General features: G+C 44.9%; 1 protein-coding gene across 1 annotated transcript in view; it reads left to right on the top strand.

The window, feature by feature from the left end:
* Nucleotides 1–3617: 3617 nt before the first annotated feature.
* The window catches only part of TMEM233 (transmembrane protein 233), a 38514-nt gene continuing 21154 nt past the window's right edge, over nucleotides 3618–20977 (top strand). Inside the window, exon 1 of the mRNA XM_024758476.1 lies at nucleotides 3618–3822. Within this exon, the coding sequence (XP_024614244.1) occupies nucleotides 3637–3822 (186 nt within the window). The 5' untranslated portion in view covers nucleotides 3618–3636. The remainder of the gene's footprint in view (nucleotides 3823–20977) is intronic.

The raw sequence follows: 20977 nt of genomic DNA, 5'->3' as shown, positions 1-20977 counted from the left end.
GCACACAGTAGGTACTCAGTAAATGTTTGGTGATTCCAGAGTGTTGGACCGGTGTTGAACAGTTGTTTTCCTGACAGAGGAGATGGGCTATGCTGAGTCAACAACCCCTTTTTTGTGTGTATTTCCCTGGATGACACAAGTGGGTTGGAGTGGATGGTGCAGTTCATGACCTTGAAACAGCAAAATTCCATTTGGTACCCAATCCTTGGGCTTAGTCACACCGACTAATATCACCAGGCTCACATCACAAATATGGCTCATACAGCCACCATTGGAGCCTTTTCATTGCTGATAAGAGCTGCAACTAGAACACTGGCCATGGGGGTGGGAAAAAAAAGGATGGAGTGAAGAGTCATGTTTGAGATGGAATCAGTACGGTGTGATGAATTGTTCATGTAGAAGCTGAAGGAAAGAGTAATAATGCCCTCCGAGTTCCTAACATGGATGACTACATGCACAGTTTATTGAGTCAACAACTACCTACTGAACACCTATTAAGAGCCAGGAACTGGGCACGAGGAACACCACAGTGAACAAAACAAACAAACAAAAATCTCTGCTTTTGTGAGTTTACCTTCTAGTGGGAGAGACAGACAATAACTAGTAAACAAATAAATAGGACAGTTTCTGGTTGTGGTAATGTAGTGAAGGAGATAAATAGGATAAAAGGATGGAGAATAAGATTATGGAAGCCTGCTTTAGATATGATGGTCAGGGAAGGACTCTCTCAGGAGGTAAATACATGAGGTGATGGGCTCTGAAAGATGAGGAGACAACAGGTGAGGAGAGGGAGGGACACATTCCGGGAAGAAGGAATAGCAGGTCCAAGACCTTGGGATAGGAAGAGGCTAGGTGTACTCCTTGAGAAAAGAAAAGGAAAGAAAAAAAAAAGGCCCTTGAAACTGGGCATAGTGAGGGGAGAGGATTGGCCGGAGAGGAGGTTAGAGAAGTGGGCTGGACCCATTAGCCAAGGACCAAGCCTTGAGAAGCAGGTTCTTGGGGAGGACACTTTCACATTTGACATGCTGAGTTTGAGGCACCAGAGGCAACCTAAAAACTAAAGATCCAGACCTACATCCTGCGAACTAGAGACAGTATTGGGATTTGGGAAAATGTTCCGTTCCGTCAAAATCACTGGGGAGTGTTCTAAAAATACGGACTTCTCAGGCATTCAAAATACAGATTTCTGGGGTGCCACCCTGGGAAGTTCTAATTCAAATAGATCTTGGTCAAGATCCGGAAATCATTTTTCATTTCTCCCAGGTAATTCTGATCCATTCATTCAAGAACTATTGCTTGCATTCCTGGTATGTACCAGGACAATTCTAAGTGCTGGAGATACAGCCCTGAACAGGTTACAGAGCTTATAGTCTCAAGAAAGAACAGACAGCAAACAAGTAAACAAAGTAAATTACCATAGTGATACATGTCACCCCCCCCAAAAAAAAGCTGGTAAAACGTATAATAATTATGGGGACCTACACTAGATAAGTCTGAAGAGCTCCCTGTCTCTCTGAGGAAGTGACATTTCAGTTGACAGCTGAGGCAGAGAAGGAGCCGCCATGTGACAGTCTTGGGGAACACCATTCCAGGCAGAGGTAACAGCCAAGGCAAAGGCTTACTTGAGAGCTCAGTAGATGAATCTAATTCTCTGGCTTATTCTCACTTGATTAACCAACCAGAATGGGAGAGAAGGCATGGTGGGAAAGGTACTGTTGTACTGTTTCATCATTTTTTAAATCATTTTAAAAAATTGAAGTACAGTTAATTTACCGTGTTTCAGGTTTACAGCAAAGTGATTCAGATAGATATGTAGATAGATAGATATCCCTTTTCGGTATCCATTATAGGCTATTACATGATATCGAATATAGTTCCCTGTGCTGTACAGTAGGTCCTTGTTATTTATCTATTTTATATATAGTAGTATGTATATGTTAATCCCAAACTCCTAATTTCTCTCTCTCTCCCCACCCCACCCCTGCTATCCCCTTTGGGAACCATAAGTTTGTTTTCTGTATCTGTGAGTCTATTTCTGTTTTGTAAATAAGTTCATTTGTATCTTTTTTTTAGATTCCACATATAAGTGATGTTTCATCTTTATATGTTCACCCAGCAAGCTATGCTAAGCACAATACCAGATACTGTACCAAGGGCTGACACAAAGATGAGCGAGACAGTTCCCTGTCTCAGGGAGTTTTCAGTCCAGTGAGGGAGGTAGATATTCAAATCACTATGGCCCATGAAATGAGTCAGAGCATCCCAGATAACCAAGTCATGTTCTGAGAAAGCCAAGCAGATGAGTAATACTTTCTCATCTCATTTCTCCGTATGATGGTGTGAGCAACTTTTTGTGAGGCTGTACACACTAAAATTATTTGCACTTCTTTGTGACCCTGCCAGCTGAGACTATCTGGATTTTTCATGAAGTATTTGCAGCAATGGATATTGGGTTTGAGATACTGTATAATGACTATATTTGGGGGAAATATCGTTCTAATAATAGCTAACATTTATTGAGCCCTTAGAATCACGTGGCTTGACATGCAGTCTCATAGTCTTTACAACATCCCTGTAAGGCAGGGTCTCATTATTCCACCTTTTTTGGATGAAAAACTCAGAGCTCAGGTGAGGGAATTTTCCTGAGGTCATTCAACTCAGATGTGATGACTTCCCAGCTCTATCTGGGTTCGGAGCCCCCGTTCTGGTCCGTACCATCTTTCATAAATTGCCCAGATACTGGTACGATTGCTATCCTCACCCCGGTTCCCAAAGTGGATCCCTGTCTCTCCTTTCCATCCCAGTAACCACCTGGGCTGTCTACACTAGTTAGATCTACCTGCTTCTCTCTTTCCTGTAGGTGGGAAAGTGGAGCGGAGAAGGACTCCTTGTTTCCACACTTGGGAGAAAGTGGAGGGCACCGGGGCAGGCCCTGACCGGGTGGTGCCCACTGCCTGTCTACACTCCACTCCAGTCTCCAGAGGCCCCCTGTGCAGTGTGTGAAGGGTTCGGCCCCAAACTGAGCACCCTGTTCCCTGCCCACCTGTTGAGGAAATCAGTGGGGCTCAATGTTCAAAGTCTTAGAAGAAGGAGGATGGGGCAGGGGAAGCTAATCCTTAAAGTCAAGAGGAAGTAATAAGTCTTTGGGCACCTCGGTAGGGTTGGATGGCCAACCGGATAGAGCTGTGTCGCCTGCTGTGACGCTGAATGTATTCAAATTCAGCTGCTTAAAAAGATGAGCTGGTCATCTTCAGCCTGTAGGTCAGCCAGTCTACAACGTAGAGTCTTTGCTTTCCCTTCCCTGAGCCTCCTTTTACTCCGGACTCTTAGGTGTGAGTCTGGGTGTCTGCCTGTTGGGCCCCGGGTGTGTCGTCAAGGAGTGCCTTCCCCCTGTTTCTCAGGCTGGCGGGCTCCCTGTCTCCTCCCCCACGCCCTCGCTCCCTCCCTCCCTCCCTCTCCTGCGGAGGCTCTTGGCCTGGGTCCCTGAGGCCAGGCGGGTGCAAGTGAAGGGCGCCGGAGGGGTGAGGTTACGTCTCCCTGGAGCCCCGCGCCGCTGGCTTTTCAGCGACTCGCCGGGAGCCCGCGGCCAGAGCCCCAGACCGCGCCGACCGCCTCCCTGCACCTTGCGCCTCGCCCATGTCTCAGTCCGCTCCCAGCTCGGACTTCAAGAGGGCTTTGGACAGCAGCCCCGAGGCCAACACTGAGAATGACAAGGCCGAGGAGGACGTGCCCATGCCCAAGAACTACCTGTGGCTCGCCATCGTCTCTTGTTTTTGCCCCGCATACCCCATCAACATCGTGGCTTTAGTCTTCTCCATCATGGTGAGTGAACGAGGGCCCGCAGCAGCCAGGGAGGAGAGACCTGGGCGTGTAGAGACCCTCCTGGAGGACCCTCCTGGGGACTCTTCGCACTCTCCGCCCTCGGCCGCTCCCTTCCTCACGGCCCCGCGTGCACCGGGGGTGTTCTGTCCTCCGCAGCCCCTGCTCACCTTTCTCGGGCTCTCCGCACTCTCCCCCCAGCCATCAGCGCCGCCACTGCGCTCCCTGTGGCTCTCAGAGCCCGGCCCAAGCCTCCCCCAGGCCCGCTTTCCACTTCTTCCAGCAGCGCCCATGGTGCATGTTCTTCCCCGGACATTCCCGCTTCTCTCCCGGCCTCCTCCGACATTCCTGGGCGCCCATCCGATTCTTCTCAACCCGTTTTCCTGGAGCCTCACAGCGCGCCACCCTCACAGGCAGCAGCACGCCCCGTCCCCTGAGCGCGCAGGCTCTGCGCCGCTCTTCGCCCCGCCGGGGCTCGGCCTCTCCAGGCGCGGCACTGTCTCTGTCTTTTAGCACGGAGTCCTTTCTTTGCCGCGCCCGGAGCGCCGCCTCCGCCACTCTCTGAGGGTCCCCAGGCGATCCCCGATGTCCTCTAGGCCCCTGGTCCCACACCTCAGCACACCCTCTCTGCGGCTCCCGTCCCTTCGCACTTCTTCCTACGCCAGTTCCCTCTGCCTGGCTCTCTTCGGCACCCTTTGACCCCGCTTTCCAGTGAGCCCCGCTCTCCAGGCCTTTCTTGGGCTACCCCTGTGCCCCTCTCACCAGCAGTGTGCGAGCTCACCTTTTACTCTTTCTGCCCCAGCATGTCGTAGTCCCTCTCTCACTTCCTGCGTGGGGCCCTATGCCCGCCTCTCGTGGTGTCCCCCAGGGGCTCCCAGGCGCCCCTCCACCGCTGGGTCTTACGGCCTGGGAGCTCCCGGGAACCCACTGGGGACTCCCGCGCCCCGTGCAGCTCCGCGCGCCCTTTGCGCTGGCCTCCCGAGCTGCGTGCCTCTCTCTGAGCGTTCCAGTCCCCCCTTCCGAAGCTCGCCTCCACCGCCCTCTTCCGCCCAGGTAGGAGGTCCGTGCGAACCCCACCGGGAGGGCAAGGAGCGCCCGCGAGGTCCTAACCTTATTGACTGGAGCAGCTGGTCGGGCACTGTCCCGGGACAGCCCTTGCGGTGAGCTCCCTCCCCACCTCTCCTGACCGAACTCTCCAGCCACAGACCCGGGAGAGTCCGGATTCAGCTCAGTAAAGATCAAGAGCCGCCGCCCCCCTCCCCCCTTCAAGCCCGCCCTCGCTTGCCCGTGGGTGGTTCCGTATTCGCTTCGTGGGTACACGCGAAGACCTCATTTGCACGCGCAGCTTGCCCTTTCTCAGACCCCGTTTGTACGCTATCTGCACCAACATTCAAGCGTTCAGCCGCTGAAGTTCTGACTACCTGGGTTCAAATCCCAGTGCCACCATGTACTAGCTAGCTGTATGCATCTCTCTTAACGTCAGTCTCTTTGTCTGTAAAATGAGAATGATCAAAGCCATATGTCTTAGGGTTGTTGTATTAATGAGATGAAGTGTGACCCGCTTGGCACAGTGCCCAGCATGGTGGAGGTATCAGAGCTTTACTGACTTGTCGCTTGCTGAGGGCTTCTCTGATCGCTGTTTAAAATCAAACCCCCACAAGCTCTATTCTCCCTTCCCCGATAGCTTTTGCCCAAAGCACTCGTCTGCGTCTGATATATTATTTCACTTATTAACATGCTTACTGTGTGTGTCCCCTCGTTAGAATATAAGCTCTCTGAGGGCCGGGATATTTGCTTGTTGCTTGTTTTTTGTTGCTGTACCTTTACCTAGAAGAGAATCTGACAGGTGGTAGATGCCCAATAAATATTACAAAATGAATGCCTGAATGAATGCCTGAATGAATGAATGGTGTTAATGGGTCACAATGTCTGTTTTACTCCTGCTGCTCTATCCTGTACTGGAGCCCCGGAACCACCGTATCAGGTTCCTTTGGACCAACCAGCCAGTTTCCTCCTTTCCTCTCCCAGGATATCCGGTCTTGGGTTCTTTTTGTTTTTTGTGTTTTTTGGCAGCAAAGCAGGGGGAGGATGCAGCAGCCACGCTCTCCAGGCAGCAGCAGACTCTCTGGCTGGTATTGGTGTCCACACTGTGTCCTGGTTTATTAATGAATCGACAGCCGATTTACCCCTTTCCCAACTGCCTGCAAAGGCTCCCCGCACCCCACATTCATCTGAGATGAGCTAAAACTCCAGCGGGTGGTGACAGGTTGGACGCTAGCGATGCTACTTGGTGTGTCCTGGGGGATAAGACTTGTATGTGTTTCGAATAGAAAGCTTTTTCTGGTCCCCTCATCCCCATTCCCTCCACCAAGACTTTTTCACTAGATTTACAGCAAGAGTCCATTCTGTTGTCAGAAAGTAGACACTGGAGTCAGAAAGTTGACTATGGCCAAGTTCCATGCCCTTTCAAAACCTTGGTTTCTTCCATACCCTTTCAAAGCCTTGGTTTCTTCACCTAGAAAATGAGAATGTAAAAGGTGTTTTAAGTGGAGGCAAAACTGTTGTAAGGATAAAACAGAAGAAAAGCGTGTCAAGCCACCAGCTTTGTGCTAGGTACGGGCAATAATTGTCAGACAGATGGATAGATTTGGAACCTGGAAACATCGTATGCCATGTGTGAAAACAAACAGAACGTCAAATTAATGAAATCCAAATTCTAAAAAGAGCTTCCTACACCCTCCTCATTGCACTCCCTCTAAGGTACTGGAAGCTTCTTCCCTTTGAAACAGTGCACATCCGGATTTGACAGGTTTCATAATAAAGACTCCAGAGGATGAAGAGGAAGTGGAAGGGTGTGTAAGAGGAAGGTGGCCCACCAAATGCCAGGTGTGTTCTTTCCCTAGGGAGTCTTGTGATGTTCAATGCTGGCTATTTTCAGATCTTACTCATCTGTAATTTGTGATAAATTGAGGCACTAAATAGTGGTGCTATTCCCCATGGAAGCACTTGGACATATTGGGGAGTATTTGTGTATCTCTCAGTGATTTGGGGCACTACTGGCATTTGGGGAGGGGCTAAGAGTATTAATATCCTACAGTGCTGGAGGCTGTCACCCGAATGAAGAACTGACCTACCCCAAACTCAATAGCACCCCGATCAGTAAACACTGGGAGATGATGCATATTGACAAGGCTCAATGTAACTAGTTCCCAGAACTGTAAAAAGAGCCAGCGGTCTCAAAACAATCAATATCTTTATTTAGTAAACCAAGCCTGAGAAGTCTTCTGTAAAATCACAGAGCTGAAGTAGGTGCTAGGGGATAATAAGACTACTTTGAAAAACATACATTTGAGAAGAGTGTTCTTCAAGCTGTGGGCATCTGTGATCTTTTAACCATCCGTGCAGAGCTCATAGAGTCCTGGTTGTGAGGCAGTGCACCACCGATGAGAATCAGTACAATATGGTTTGTTGTATTGAAACACTGGTGGGTCAAGCATTGTCAGAGGCAGGGACACGAAAGTCTCTGCTTCCCCCAAGTACTGAAAGTCTGTTTGTTGCAGTGCACTGAAGTGTGCTCACTTTCAGGGACACGTATCTCAAGAACCTCCCCCAGACTGGGCCATTGCTAGCCCATATTGCACATGTGAATTTGCAAATGGCACCCTTCCTCCATACAGATGCAGCACACGGCTTGGAAAGTAAAGCCCAGGGTGGTTTTCAGGCCTCATGCATTGTGGTCCCGCTCATCCCTGGCTATCTCTGTTTATTCCATCTGAAAGATAGAATGCTGGAGACTATCCACGTGGCTTTTACCCTGGAGAAAGAATGTTTGCTCATCCTACAAATATTTATTGAGCACCTATTATATGCCAGGCTCTATTCCAGGCATTGGTATACTCCTTTACCTCTGTCAAGTGGTAAATAAGATCAACAAGGTCTCTGCCCTCTGGAAGAAAAAAGGTTCCAGGCAAGTTGCAGGAGTGTTGGCAAATTTAGCCTGTTGGTTTTGTAGCTGGAATTTGCTGCCTGGCTCAAGAGACTGGAAGTGAGTCCATGCCGAGCCTCCATTTTTTATGATGTTATGATACAGTCTTTTGCATAGTTGAACCAATTCGGTCACTCTGAGTACAGATACAAAATAGCCAATGAGTTTTAATTAGGTGAATTATAAGCCTTCTTTCAACAGAACTTCTCCCTCACACCAACAGCATCTGTCTAGACACCAACCAGCGAGGTTCACATCTTTTGTGCTTTTTGCTACATTTGTGATTTCATGCAGCTGTCTCCATCTTTCTGAGGCTTGATTTTTCAACCCTGTAAACTAAGGGTTGTGACAGCACCAACTCAGGGGCTGTTGTGGAGATTAAACGATAAAAGTTAAATGGTTTCATGGCATTACCTAAAACACAGCTAGAACTCATAAGTATTGATGATGATGAACTCAATAAGGATGATGATGCATATATGTTAGGGATACAAGCCATTACCTTTTCCAGTAGCAGTTTTTCTGTTTTTATTGAGACTAGCAAAATTTGATAAAAAATAAAAACAGTGACCAGTAAATGTGTCACTGGAAGAAATAACTGCTGTGGTCTGAAGGTAAATATTAATTTCAGACATTCAAGATCTCAAAAAAAACATCTGACATATACCTTTTCTCAGAAAGCTATGGGAGGATGTGCTCCCTGAATACAAGGAAGTAAATCAGGAAAGAGAAAGACACAGGATCCAGAAAATGGCTCCAGCACAGAAAACAAAAGGCAAAGAGAAATCTTCAAAACAAGGCAACAGGTCTCATAAACCAGCAGAAGGTGCAGTTGATAATGGATGATTGATCTGAAGCCATTGTCAAAATCCATCATCTGGACATGGGCTGGCACAGTAAGCCACAGTCCTGCCCAGAGCCTGACCACACCTGCTCTAGAAGACAAGGTCTGTGGTCAGAAAGAAAGTAAATGTCCACAGGATGAAAGACAAACCAAACTGGGCGTTCTTTCTATCTGACCCAGGCTCTACCAGGGCTCTTCCATCAACGCTGTGTTCCAACTGGACTTCAGTGGGTTTAGAAGGGAGTTGTTTCTTGTGTACGTTTTTTGTGGGGTTTGATGGTTTTTTGTTTGTTTGTTTTGGGTTTTGTTGTTGTTTTCAGTGACCAAGGCAGAACTTGGAAATAACAGATCTTGGTCGAGGTAGCTGACCCAGGAGGCTTACATTGCTTACAAGTTGAAGCTCTAAATATTGTAGCTCGTTGGGTCTCTCAGTGTGATTTCTCTCTTCCTTCTGTGGCTCTTTCCACATCATTGTCATCTGAGAAATAGGTTATTAATATTATGGACACCTATGACTTATTTCTTATGAATTCCTGTGCTTGAAGCTCTGAAGAGTGTTAAGATCGTTTCAGATGACAGAGACCTTGCCTGAATTGTGTCAGCTTTGTTGGAAAGCACTATTATAAATACCCATAGATTTTTATTTTTTAATAAATTTATTTATTTTATTTATTTATTTTTGGCTGCGTTGGGTCTTCGTTGCTGTGTGCGGGCTTTCTCTAGTTGCAGCGAGCAGGGGCTACTCTTCACTGCAGTGTACAGGTTTCTCACTGCAGTGGCTTCTCTCGTTGCAGAGCACAGGCTGTAGGCGCGTAGGCTTCAGTAGTTGTGGTACACGGGCTTAGTTGCTCCGAGGCATGTGGGATCTTCCAGGACCAGAGCTCGAACCTGTGTCCCCTGCATTGGCAGGTGGATTCTTAGCCACTGCACCACCAGGGAAGCCCCAATACCCATAAATTTTAGATATGCGCCTCACCCAAGCAGCCCCTTGCCTGGATGGCTACTTTCATAAGTTTCCCCAATATGTGGCAGAGGGTGGCCACTGACACTTGGTATTTGGGAATATAGAGTTTAAACTGCTGTTAGGATCCTTTCAGTAGGTCCTTTCAATCTAATAAGTCCTAGATTATTAGAGGTACAACATGATAATCTGTGTGTTCCTGTAAAAGAAAACATTTTAGGGCTTCCCTGGTGGTACAGTGGTTGAGAGTCCGCCTGCTGATGCAGGGGACACGGGTTCATGCCCCGGTCCGGGAGGATTCCACATGCCACAGAGCGGCTGGGTCCATGAGCCGTGGCCGCTGAGCCTGCGCGTCCAGAGCCTGTGCTCCGCAACGGGAGAGGCCACAACAGTGAGAGGCCCGCGTACCGCAAAAAAAAAAAGAAAAGGAAAGAAAACATTTTAATTTACTGGTAAAATTTTATAATGGCTTTGTTATAATATGGGAGATATAGATAAAACAAGATTGGCCACTAATGGATAGTTGTTGAAGCTGGGTTATGGGAACATGGAGTTTTGTTACATTATTCTGTTAATTTTTTAATATGTTTGAAAGTTTACATAATAAAAGTTTTTTTGTTGCTGTTAAGGAAAAAAGAAAGTCCCTCCCAAAGTTGTTAAACATTGCCCAGATAACAAAACAGCAGCTATTAGATGAGTTGGCAAAACAGGCCATGGTTGAGGTGCAGTTTGTCATTCGTTAATAAGCAAACTATGTCTGACTTGTAATAAATTTTTTAAAGTTTTTATTTTATATTAGAGTATAGCCAATTAACAATGTTGTGATAGTTTCAGGTGCACAGCAAAGGGACTCAGCCATACGTATGCATGTATCCATTCTCCCCCAAACTCCCCTCCCGTCCAGGCTGCCACATAACATTGAGCAGAGCTCCCTGTGCTGTACAGTAGGTCCTTGTTGCTTATCCATTTTAAATACAGCAGTATGTACATGTCAATCCCAAACTCCCTGACTATCCCTTCCCCGCATCCTTCCCCTCTGGAAACCATAAGTCTGTTCTCATAAATCGTTCTCTAAGTCTGTGTGTCTGTTTCTGTTTTGTAAATAGGTTCATTTGTACTATTTCTTTTTAGATTCTGCATATAAGAGGCATCATACGATATTTCTCTTTCTCTGACTTGCTTCACTCAGTATGACAATCTCTCGGTCCACCCATGTTGCTGCAAATGGCATTATTTCATTCTTTTTAATGGCTGAGTAATATTCCATTGTATATATCTACCACACCTTCTTTATCCATGACTTGTAATGAATTTTAACGATGACTTTGAAGGACACCTTCAACTAGTCCTCAAGAGAAGGCCAGGTAGGAGGGCTCATTTCCTAGAACAGCGCTCCTCAAAATATAGCCACTTGAAGCTCTTGTTAAAATGCAGATTTCACTCCTCTTTCAAAGCTCAGCTGGAAAGTCACCTCCTTCGTGAAGCCCTTCTTGATTGCCCTGTTGCCCTCACCCTAGGTTGTACTCACTATACTCTGAACAGATTTCTCTCGGAGTACATTTCCTTCTCTGCACCTCTTGTGGCTGCACTGTTAGCCCCAGGAACTTAGCACAGTGTTGATAAGTAATGTATGCTTGATGAATGAACGGATGGATGGATGAATGAATGGCTCCAGAGGCCGAAATTTGTTCCTACCTTTATCTCTGAGGATTACACTCCCTTCCCCTCTCTGTTCTGTGTTTCTGCCAAAACTTTTTTGGAAAATATCCAGGAGACCCAGGCTAATGGCAAGCATTGCTGAGAAGTTAGCCAAGGCTTGGTTCCCAAGGATAGCTTTCCTGGCTCATCTGGAGCTCACCAGCACCCCACACACTGCAGGCCAGTGGGTCCACCTTTGGAAATTGATTTCTGTTCTCAACTAACACTCTTCAGTTCAAAGCTGCTCGTCCAGAAGTACGATGCCTTCAGAGCAGGAGCCTGAAGATATCTGAAATCTCCAGTTCTGCAAGTTCAGGAATTAAACCATATTTTCCAAAACCATGCTTCTCAAACAACTGGTTCTGCCTGATATAAACAAGTTTTATCAATAAAAAAAAGGGGTAGGGAATATGGGGGAAATTTGAGAAGTCAAATGCTAAGTTAAGCAAAAGTGAACTGTTTGCTTTCCTTGGAGGTCTTGTGAAGCTTTTGGCCGACCGCTGTTTCCTGTGGCTCTTGGATGGAACAGTATAGCATGGGACATTTACTAAGCATGTGGCCTAGCATCTTTTGATCCTCAGGCTAATACGCCACAGAACACACTTTGGGAAATACTGTTCTTAATGATACATTGGTTCTCACTTTTAATGAGTTGATCTGTTGTTGCTATTAGAGTAATAATGCAGGGTGTTTCATCCCTAACATTCTTGCCTAAAGACCCACCTCTCTACCTCTCTTCCAACACAGTTTTTTATTTTCCTGCTCAGATGTTGTGCTTTTATTTTTTTATTGAAGTATAGTTGATTCACAGTGTTTCAGGTGTACAGCAAAGTGATTCAGCTTTATATGTATATTCTTTTTCAGATTCTTTTCCATTATAGTTTATTACAAGGCATTGAATGTTCCCTGTACTATACAATAGGTTCTTGTTTATGTATTTTATATATAGTAGTGTGTATCTGTTAAATCCAAATTCCCAATTTCTCCCTTCCCCCTCTTTTTCCCCTTTGGTAACCGTAAGTTTGTTTTCTATGTCTGTGAGTCTATTTCCATTTTGTGAATGAGTTCATTTGTATCATTTTTTAAAAATTCTACACATAAGTGATATATGATATTTGTCTTTCTCTGTCTGACTTCACTTAGTATGATAATCTCTAGGTCCATCCAAGTTGCTGCAAATGGCATTATTTCATTCTTTTCTATGGCTCAGTAATATTCTACTACAGACACACACACACACACACACACACACACACACACAGACACCACATCTTCTTTATCCATTGATCTGTCGATGGACATTTAGGTTATTTCCATGTCTTGGCTATTGTAAATAGTGCTGCTATGAACATTGGGGTGCATAGGTCTTTTTGAATTAGAGTTTTCACCTTTTCTGGATATATGCCCAGGAGTGGGATTGCTGGATCATATGGTAGCTCTATTTTTTGTTTCTTAAGGAACCTCCATACTGTTCTCCATGATGGCTGCACCCATCTACATTCCCCAGCAAGAGTGTAGGAGGGTTCCCTTTTCTCCACACCCTCTCCAGCATTTATTGTTTGTAGACTTTTTGATGATGGCCCTTCTAACTGGTGAGAGGTGATAACTCATTGTAGTTTTGAATCTGCACCCTCTGCATTGGAAGTGCATTGTCTTAACCACTGGACCACCAGGGAAGTCCCAACGCAGATATTTGTAATGTGTCCCCCAGCCAGACTTCTGCTGATGTTCCTCCTCCCTCATTAGCTTCTTTTCTACAGGTGGAATTCAGAAATTTGTCTTTCTGTTTCCTTTACCCTTTACCTCCTGCTTTCTGTTCCCCAAACTAAAGGACACCTCCTATATTTAACTGCCTCTTCTGATGACTTCATTTGTTCTTTGTTCTGGATAATTTTGATAGTGCGCTATTGCTGTTATTATTAGTAATTACATTTGTCCATATGTATTTACTTCTCAAAGCATTTTCACACGGACACAATTCCACTTGTTCGTCACAAAATTCCAGCGAGACACAGACGAAAGCGGTTCTCCCCGGTTATCCATGAGGAAGCAAAGCTCTGAAAGGCGACCCTAGTGGACAAAATCAAACATGACAGTCCTCACCCCCATGAAGTTTACAGTCTGGCCTCTTGAAGCATTATAATCAGATGACCATGCTTGCCCTTGGATAGGAACACAGCTTTGATGTTTGGAGAGCTTTTTCTTTTAATAGCCTTGCTCCATTGATATAAGAAACATTCATGTAATACTCTCCATCAAGCCTGGCAGAATTTCTCTCTAGTTTTTTTTATTTTAGTGATAGACAGGCAAAAGGACAATTCTCACTTGTCCTTGAAGGTATTTATAGAGAGAAACAGCCCAGAAGCCCAAGAAGGAGACAGATTAGCATGAATAGATGAATGGTGATGACAAGGAAATGTGCCTTATGATCTAAAAGCTTAGTCTCTGAATTCCCAGCACTACCTTTAGGCAAAGAAACTTAGGAGCAAGCAAAATCTAAACAAGAAACCCCAGAGTCCTCTGAAAACTCAGACATTATTACTAAAAATATTTACCGAGTACCCACATCCATCAGGCTATTTTGATGGAACCTGCTCTCTGGGAGTTTGGGATCTAAGACAATATTGATCTACATAAAGAGAGTTCTTACACCTGGACAGAAGTATCTCTGACTATGTTCAGACATGGATGTAAGTTTGCACAGGTGTGTGTGTGTGTGTGTGTGTGTGTGAGAGAGAGAGATAGAGAAACAGAGGCAGAGAGAGAGATACACACACAGAAAGAGAGAAAACCTTACTTACTTCCCATTAGGCAAATATCTACTAGAGATAAAGGGATGATAAAGATGAGCATGGTTTTGAAAGAGAGAATAGGTGTTTTGAAGCAAAGGGAACTGTTCTAAAATTAGGATTTCAGTATTGGCAACTCAATAGATCAAAATACTGGCAAAGTCACAATAGCAAATAAAAAATTTAAATACCAGAAATAAACCTAGGAAACAAGCAAGATCTATACAAAGAAAGCTTCACCAAGAGATTAAAAATTTTTTTAAAATTAACTAAGTGGAGAGGCATAACATTACATATTAGATGTTCATCCCAGCATTAGGTATGAAATGAATTATGAAGTGAGTTAATATACATGAATCATGGTGCCTGGCTCAGAGTAACTGCTTAATTGATGTTTGTCATTGTTGTGGTTTAAATGTGAAAGATTAAAGATGGAGATAAAGATTGATTCCAACAGAAGAGATTGACTAAATTATAATACATACATTTAGAACATAGAATATTTTATAACTGTTAGAATCATGCTTTTGAGGAATTTTTATGATGCAGGGGAATGTTTAAAGTAAAAGATCAAGTAGGGGAAAAAAGACAATATAAAGTTGTGTATGCAGTAAGATCACACGTTCTTACACATTCTGTCAATTAAAAGTATCCACACACCTATATGCACACACACACACATGAACATGCGTGGGGGGAAAAGTCTGGAAAGCATTCCAAAATGTCTACAATGATTCTAAGTGGCAGGAGTATGGACAGTGTTATAACTGTAAAGGTTAAGGGCACAAATGCTATTATCAGGTCCACCAGGGTTTGATTCCTGGCTCCCTGCTTGCTGTCATGTGACATTGATGAAGCTAATTAACCTCCGAGCCTCAGTTTCCTCATCTGTAAATTGGAAACAATATCACCTACCTCCAGACTTCCCTGGTGGTGCGGTGGTTAAGAATCCTCCTGCCAATGCAGGGGACATGGGTTCGAGCCCTGGTCCAGGAAGATTCCACATGCCGCGGAGCAACTAAGCCTGTGTGCCACAACTACTGAGCCTGCGCTCTAGAGCCCGTGAGCCACAACTACTGAGCCCGCGTGCCACAACTACTGAAGCCTGCACGCCTAGAGCCTGTGCGCCGCAACAAGGGAAGCCACCGCAATGAGAAGCCTGTGCACCGCAACGAAGAGTAGCCCCTGCTCGCTGCAACTAGAGAAAGCCCGCATGCAGCAGCGAAGACCCAATGCAGCCAAAAATAAATAAATTTATTTATTTAAAAAAATATATATCACCTACCTCCAAGGGGTTGCCCTGTGAATGCAATAGGATATTATATGCAAAGTACTTGGTAAACCTTGGCTATTATAACTTCAGATTTTACTATAATAAGTTTTTACTATTTTCCAATTTTTCTATAATAAATGTTTAGACTTCATTTCTAGTCAGAAATAAGGATTTTTCTAAAGACAATAAAAATCTTCAGCAAGAGGGAAGAAGGGGTAGTGGTAGATAAGTGAATCCTTCTCCACCTTGAAGGGTGGTGCTACTTCTACTTCATACGTTCTTTTTTTTTAATGTCGGTTCATTGGTTTGTTAATTTATTTATTTTTGGCTGTGCTGGGTCTTCGTTCCTGTGCGAGGGCTTTCTCCAGGTGCGGCAAGCGGGGACCACTCTTCATCGCGGAGCGCGGGCCTCTCACTATCGCGGCCTCTCTTGTTGCAGAGCACAGGCTCTAGACGTGCAGGCTCAGTAGTTGTGGCTCACGGGCCTAGTTGCTCCGCGGCATGTGGGATCTTCCCAGACCAGGGCTCGAACCCGTGTCCCCTGCATCGGCAGGCAGATTCTCAACCACTGTGCCACCAGGGAAGCCCCATACGTTCTTATGAAGCTGAAATGGTCAGCTCTGTAGCTCAGTCAAGACAAATGCTATTTTATTCTGATGTTTTGTTCTAGTCTTGAAAATCTCTAAGGATAGAGAAAGCACAGCTTAGCACAGTTTCTGCCCAAAGGAAATGCTTAGAAAATAGCAGTTTTGTTGTTTTGGGTCTGATTTTACTGGGGTTTTACCTAAGCAGAAGCTCACCTCCACTAATATAAGGCCACTTTTTTTTTTTAATTGAGATATAATTGGCATGTAATTTTGTGTAAGTTTGACATGTATAACATTTTGGTATGATACATTTATGTATTGCAATACGATTGCCATCATAGCATTAGCTAACACCTGTATTATGTCACATCATTACCTTTTCTTTTTTCATGGTGGGAATAATTAAGACCTAGTCTCTTTGATATTTAGAAGTTTGATGTTTATAATACAGTATTGTCTATAATCACAATACTGTGATTAGATCCCCAGGACTTATTTATCTACTAGTTGCAAATCTGTACACTTAACATCTCCCCAGGTCCCCAGCTTCCAGCCCCTAGTAACCACCGCTCTACTCTCTGTTTTTGTGACTTTGGCTTTTTTAGATTCCACATGTAAGGGATATCATACAGTATTTGTCTTTCTCTGTCTGACTTATCTCACTTAGCCTAATGTCCTCCAGGTCCATCCATGTTGTTGCAAATGGCAGGATTTCCTTCTTTCTCGTGGCTGTACAGTATTCCATTGTATGTGTGTATATATACCACATCTTTATCCACTCACCTATTGATGGTCGCTTAGGTTGCTTCCATATCTTGGCTTTTGCAAATAATGCTGCAATAAACATGGGAGTGCAGATATCTCTTCAAGATCCTGTTTTCATTTCCTTTGAATATATACACACGGGTGGAATTGCTATATCATGTGGTGGTTCTATTTTTAATGTTTTTCAAGAACCTCCATACTGCTTTCCATAGTTAAGCCCATTTGTTCTGTCTCTCACCCGCTTAGAAGGCCCCTGATGCTCCTGAGATGAGTTCTTCGTGCTTTTGAAGGACACGTGGTTCATAATATTTTCCCTTGAGCCACACTATCTCCTCAGTAAGGACCTACCAACAGAAGGAAATGGCAGACACCAGAGAGGATGTCTCCATCACTTCAGACATCCCATGAACCCCCCCCAAAAATCTCTTCCACATCTGTGCTTGATAGTGGCAAAGTCCAAGACCCATTATCAATGAGAAGGAAAACAGAGGAGGCGGGATGTGGCAAACAGACATCTGCATTGCCAAAGACAGAGAAAGCCTGGGTCGCCAGGCTTCTCTTCCATTTGTGGCCGTTCCTCGCCCCCGCCACCATGGTAGGAAGCCGATTGCGTGGCAGTCAGCTCTGAAGTTCAAAGAGAAAAGCTGGAAGGAGGAATTCAGACGAGGGAGGAGAGATTTAAGTCAACACAAAGAAGCATCACTTGAGTGTGCTCAGTTCCCTTAGAGAAGGTGGCACAGGACCTGGGAAATTTTCAGCTGACATTTCTCAAGGGTAGAAAGCAGGGAACGGGGATTCTCGCACATTCATTCATTCATTCAACAGTTTTTGTACACTTACTATGTGCCAGACACTGTGGCGACCAGGTAGATAAATACAGCTGACACTCTGGACATCTGTGAGCTAACAGGTTCTCGTGACTAAAAGCAGTCTACATATTAGGTCAGCAAATTAAACACTGCTCCCCCTCAAGAATTCTGAATCACTTAAGAAATAAAACACAGGAAATAAAACAGAGGAGGTGTTTGGAGCATATGGCTTCAGACTCACAACCAAAGGGATCTACTCTGCCCCCAAATTGGGCAGAATTACCCAATCCTCCATGGGCAGCACAGGACAACCACAGCCTTTCCCTGCTTGTCGAATGGGACAGTCAAAGTCTCAGCTCTTTGGCAACTTACATACGAGTCGGGGAAGACAGGCCATACACAAGTTAGCACATAAACGAGATCGTTTCAGAGTGATAAGCGCTGTGAAGAGAATAAACAGGGAAGTATGAGAGAAGGATTAGTGAGGGCAGGTGGTGAAGAAAACCTACTTTAGAAAGGGTAATGGGCAAAGACTAAAGGATAAGAACTAGCCAGCCATGGAAAGACCTGGACAGAGCCAGGAGGTGCAAAGGCCCTGGGGTGGAATAAGCTTTGCGTGTTCCAGGGACATACGCTGTGACATCTATGTCATCCACTTAAAATGGATTTAACTCCCCCAGGAAGGAATCCCAGAATAGGCCACAAAATAGAAAGGTAGGGGGCTTCCCTGGTGGCGCAGTGGTTGAGAGTCCGCCTGCCGATGCAGGGGACATGGGTTCGTGCCCCGGTCCGGGAAGATCCCACATGCCGCGGAGCGGCTGGGCCCGTGAGCCATGGCCGCTGAGCCTGCCCGTCTGGAGCCTGTGCTCCGCAACGGGAGAGGCCACAACAGTGAGAGGCCTGCATACTGCAAAAAATAAATAAATAAATAAATAAATAAATAAATAGATAGATAGATAGATAGATAGATAGATAGATAGATAGAAAGGTAGGGCTCTGTTATCCAGTGGGATGTCACACAAGAGCTCTTAACAGACCATTACTTTGCTTTGGTCTCAAGCCAGCCTGCTCCCAGATTTAGCATCAATTCTTGGTTTACTCTTACTTCGACCGTCGTTCCAAATCAGAACAATTACTGAAAGTTAATTTGGTCCCTGAAGCAGGATCTGTTTTTGTCTGGATCCCAGTTTCCCTGGGCATTAATGACCTGTGCATTTAAATGGGGCTTACATTTATACACAATAGCCCAGGATTCACTGGTTTTTATCCCTCCCTGCTAAATCAACTCCCCACAGAATTTCTTTCCATATCTCTGGGAGATGTTTCTCACATGCTCACACAAAGCCATTAACACGTGCAGGCCTGGCTGCTGCTTCCGGTGGGCTCTGGGGTAACTGCCAGGCCCCCCATGCTGATTCTAAGCCCTGCCACCATCTCTTGCCAGATCCTGCCAGTTTCTTTGGGCTCCATCATTGACCCACTGGAGCCCTCAATGTGCAAAAGTTCTGTCACTTGGTCTTGTTTCTTTAAAAACAAAGCAGTGTGTACAACGTAGTGGGTTTTGGTATCAGTATATTCACGAGGTTGTGCAATCATCACCAATATTTAATTCCAATAAATTTTTACCACCCCTAAAAGAAATCCCATTCCCATTAGCAGTCACTCCCCATCCCCTTGTCCTCCCAGATCCTGGCAGGCACTAATCTATTTTCTGTCTCTGTGAATTTAGTTTTTGTGGATATTTCATATAAATAGAATCATACATTATGTGATCTTTCATGTTTGGCTTTGTCAGGGAGGGGAAATTTCCCCCCTCTACCCCTCTTGAGTTCTTGTGGCTGGACTAATAATAAAATTGACACAAGACAGATTAACAGGAGAAAAAGAAACAAATTTTAATTTGTGTACACAGAGTTCTCTAGAAATGGGACCAAAGAAGTGGCCAAGGTAGGCAGCTTTTATACCTTTCAGACAAAGAAACAATAAATTTGTGAAGAAGCGACAGGACAAACTTAGGTTTTGGGTATTCAGTTAGTAAAGAATCTGAACAGGGTTTGGGCTTGGGCTAGTAAATTTTAAAAGAAACAAGGACATTTGAGTATTCCATTTGGGGGGCTGTTATAAATAATGCTGCTATGAATATTCGTGTACAACTTTTGTGTGAACATAGGCTTTCCATTTTCTTGGGTATATACCTAGGAGTGGAATTGTCAGGTCATAGAGTAACTCTGTGTTTAACTTTTTGAGGAACTGTCAGTTGCTTTTTTTTTTCGAAAGCAGCTGCACCATTTTACGTTCCCACCAGCAATGTATGAAGCTTCCAGTTTCTCCACATCCTCAGTAATACTTGCCATCGCCTGTCTTCGTTATTCTAGCCAACCTAGTAGGTATCTTGTTGTGGTTTAGATTTGCATTTCCCTGATGATTGATGAGATTGAGCATCTTTTCATGTGCTTATTGGCTGTTTGTATATCTTATTTGGAGAAATGTTTATTCAGATTCTCTGCCCATCTTTAATTGTCTTTTTATTGTTAAGTTGTAAGAGTTCTTTCTATATTCTGGATACAAGTCCCTTATCAGATATCTAACTTGCAAATATTTTCTCCTCTTTTAGTGGGTGGTCTGGGCCTTGTTTCTTTCACTTGCTTTGTGACCCTTGTTGGAGGGAACTGTCTGCGTGTTGCAAAGTTTTTAGCGAAACCCTTCCTTTTTTGCCTGTAGCCTTTCTCTCCTTTGCCTTGCGCTGTGAACACTAGTCTGGCAGTAGATTCAAAGGCAGACACTGTGAGGGTTCAGGCTCTGTACTCAACTCCTGGGTTCAGGTCCCAGCTCTACCCCTTCACCTAATTTCTCTGGGTCTAGGTTTTCCCACCTCTACGACGGGAATGTTAACGCAGACCTCTTTGCATTGTTTTCAGAATTACGTGAGATAATGCTGGGCCCTTTTATACTCATCTCAGTTAAGTCTCACCACCAACCTGTGTTGTAGGTACTATTATCCCCATTTTGCAAGTGAGGAAAACTGAGGTTCAGATCCATCCTTCCAAGGCTTTATTCTGCTTTGGGTTCAGCTGCTACCATATTAAAGATCCATATATCTGTTGTATAACGTCTGTAATAAAATTGGGCAAAGCACAGTTCACATACACACATACAAATGTTGGGAGGGTAGGTTCCGTTTAAGTGAAAAATCGCCAGAGACTCTGTCCTATAAAGTGAAGGCTAAAGAACTAAAATTCCTTTATGAGTGCTTGACCTCGAGCCAAAAATTCTTTCTTCTGGTCATTCAGACAGCAAACCCGTGTCTGCCATTCTAAGGCAGAAGCCCACCCTTCGGAACTCTGACACAGAAAGTTAGGTGACTCAGTTTACCCTTTGTTCTGCCAGTACCAAAATAACAGGTCGTCTTGGTTGGTCAGAAAGTTATGCTGGTCGATTGTTTTGTTT

Source organism: Neophocaena asiaeorientalis, unplaced genomic scaffold, assembly GCF_003031525.2.
Source record: "Neophocaena asiaeorientalis asiaeorientalis breed wild unplaced genomic scaffold, Neophocaena_asiaeorientalis_V1.1 scaffold77, whole genome shotgun sequence".
In the NCBI taxonomy this organism is placed as follows: domain Eukaryota; kingdom Metazoa; phylum Chordata; class Mammalia; order Artiodactyla; family Phocoenidae; genus Neophocaena; species Neophocaena asiaeorientalis.
This window is presented reverse-complemented; position numbering and strand designations above follow the sequence as displayed.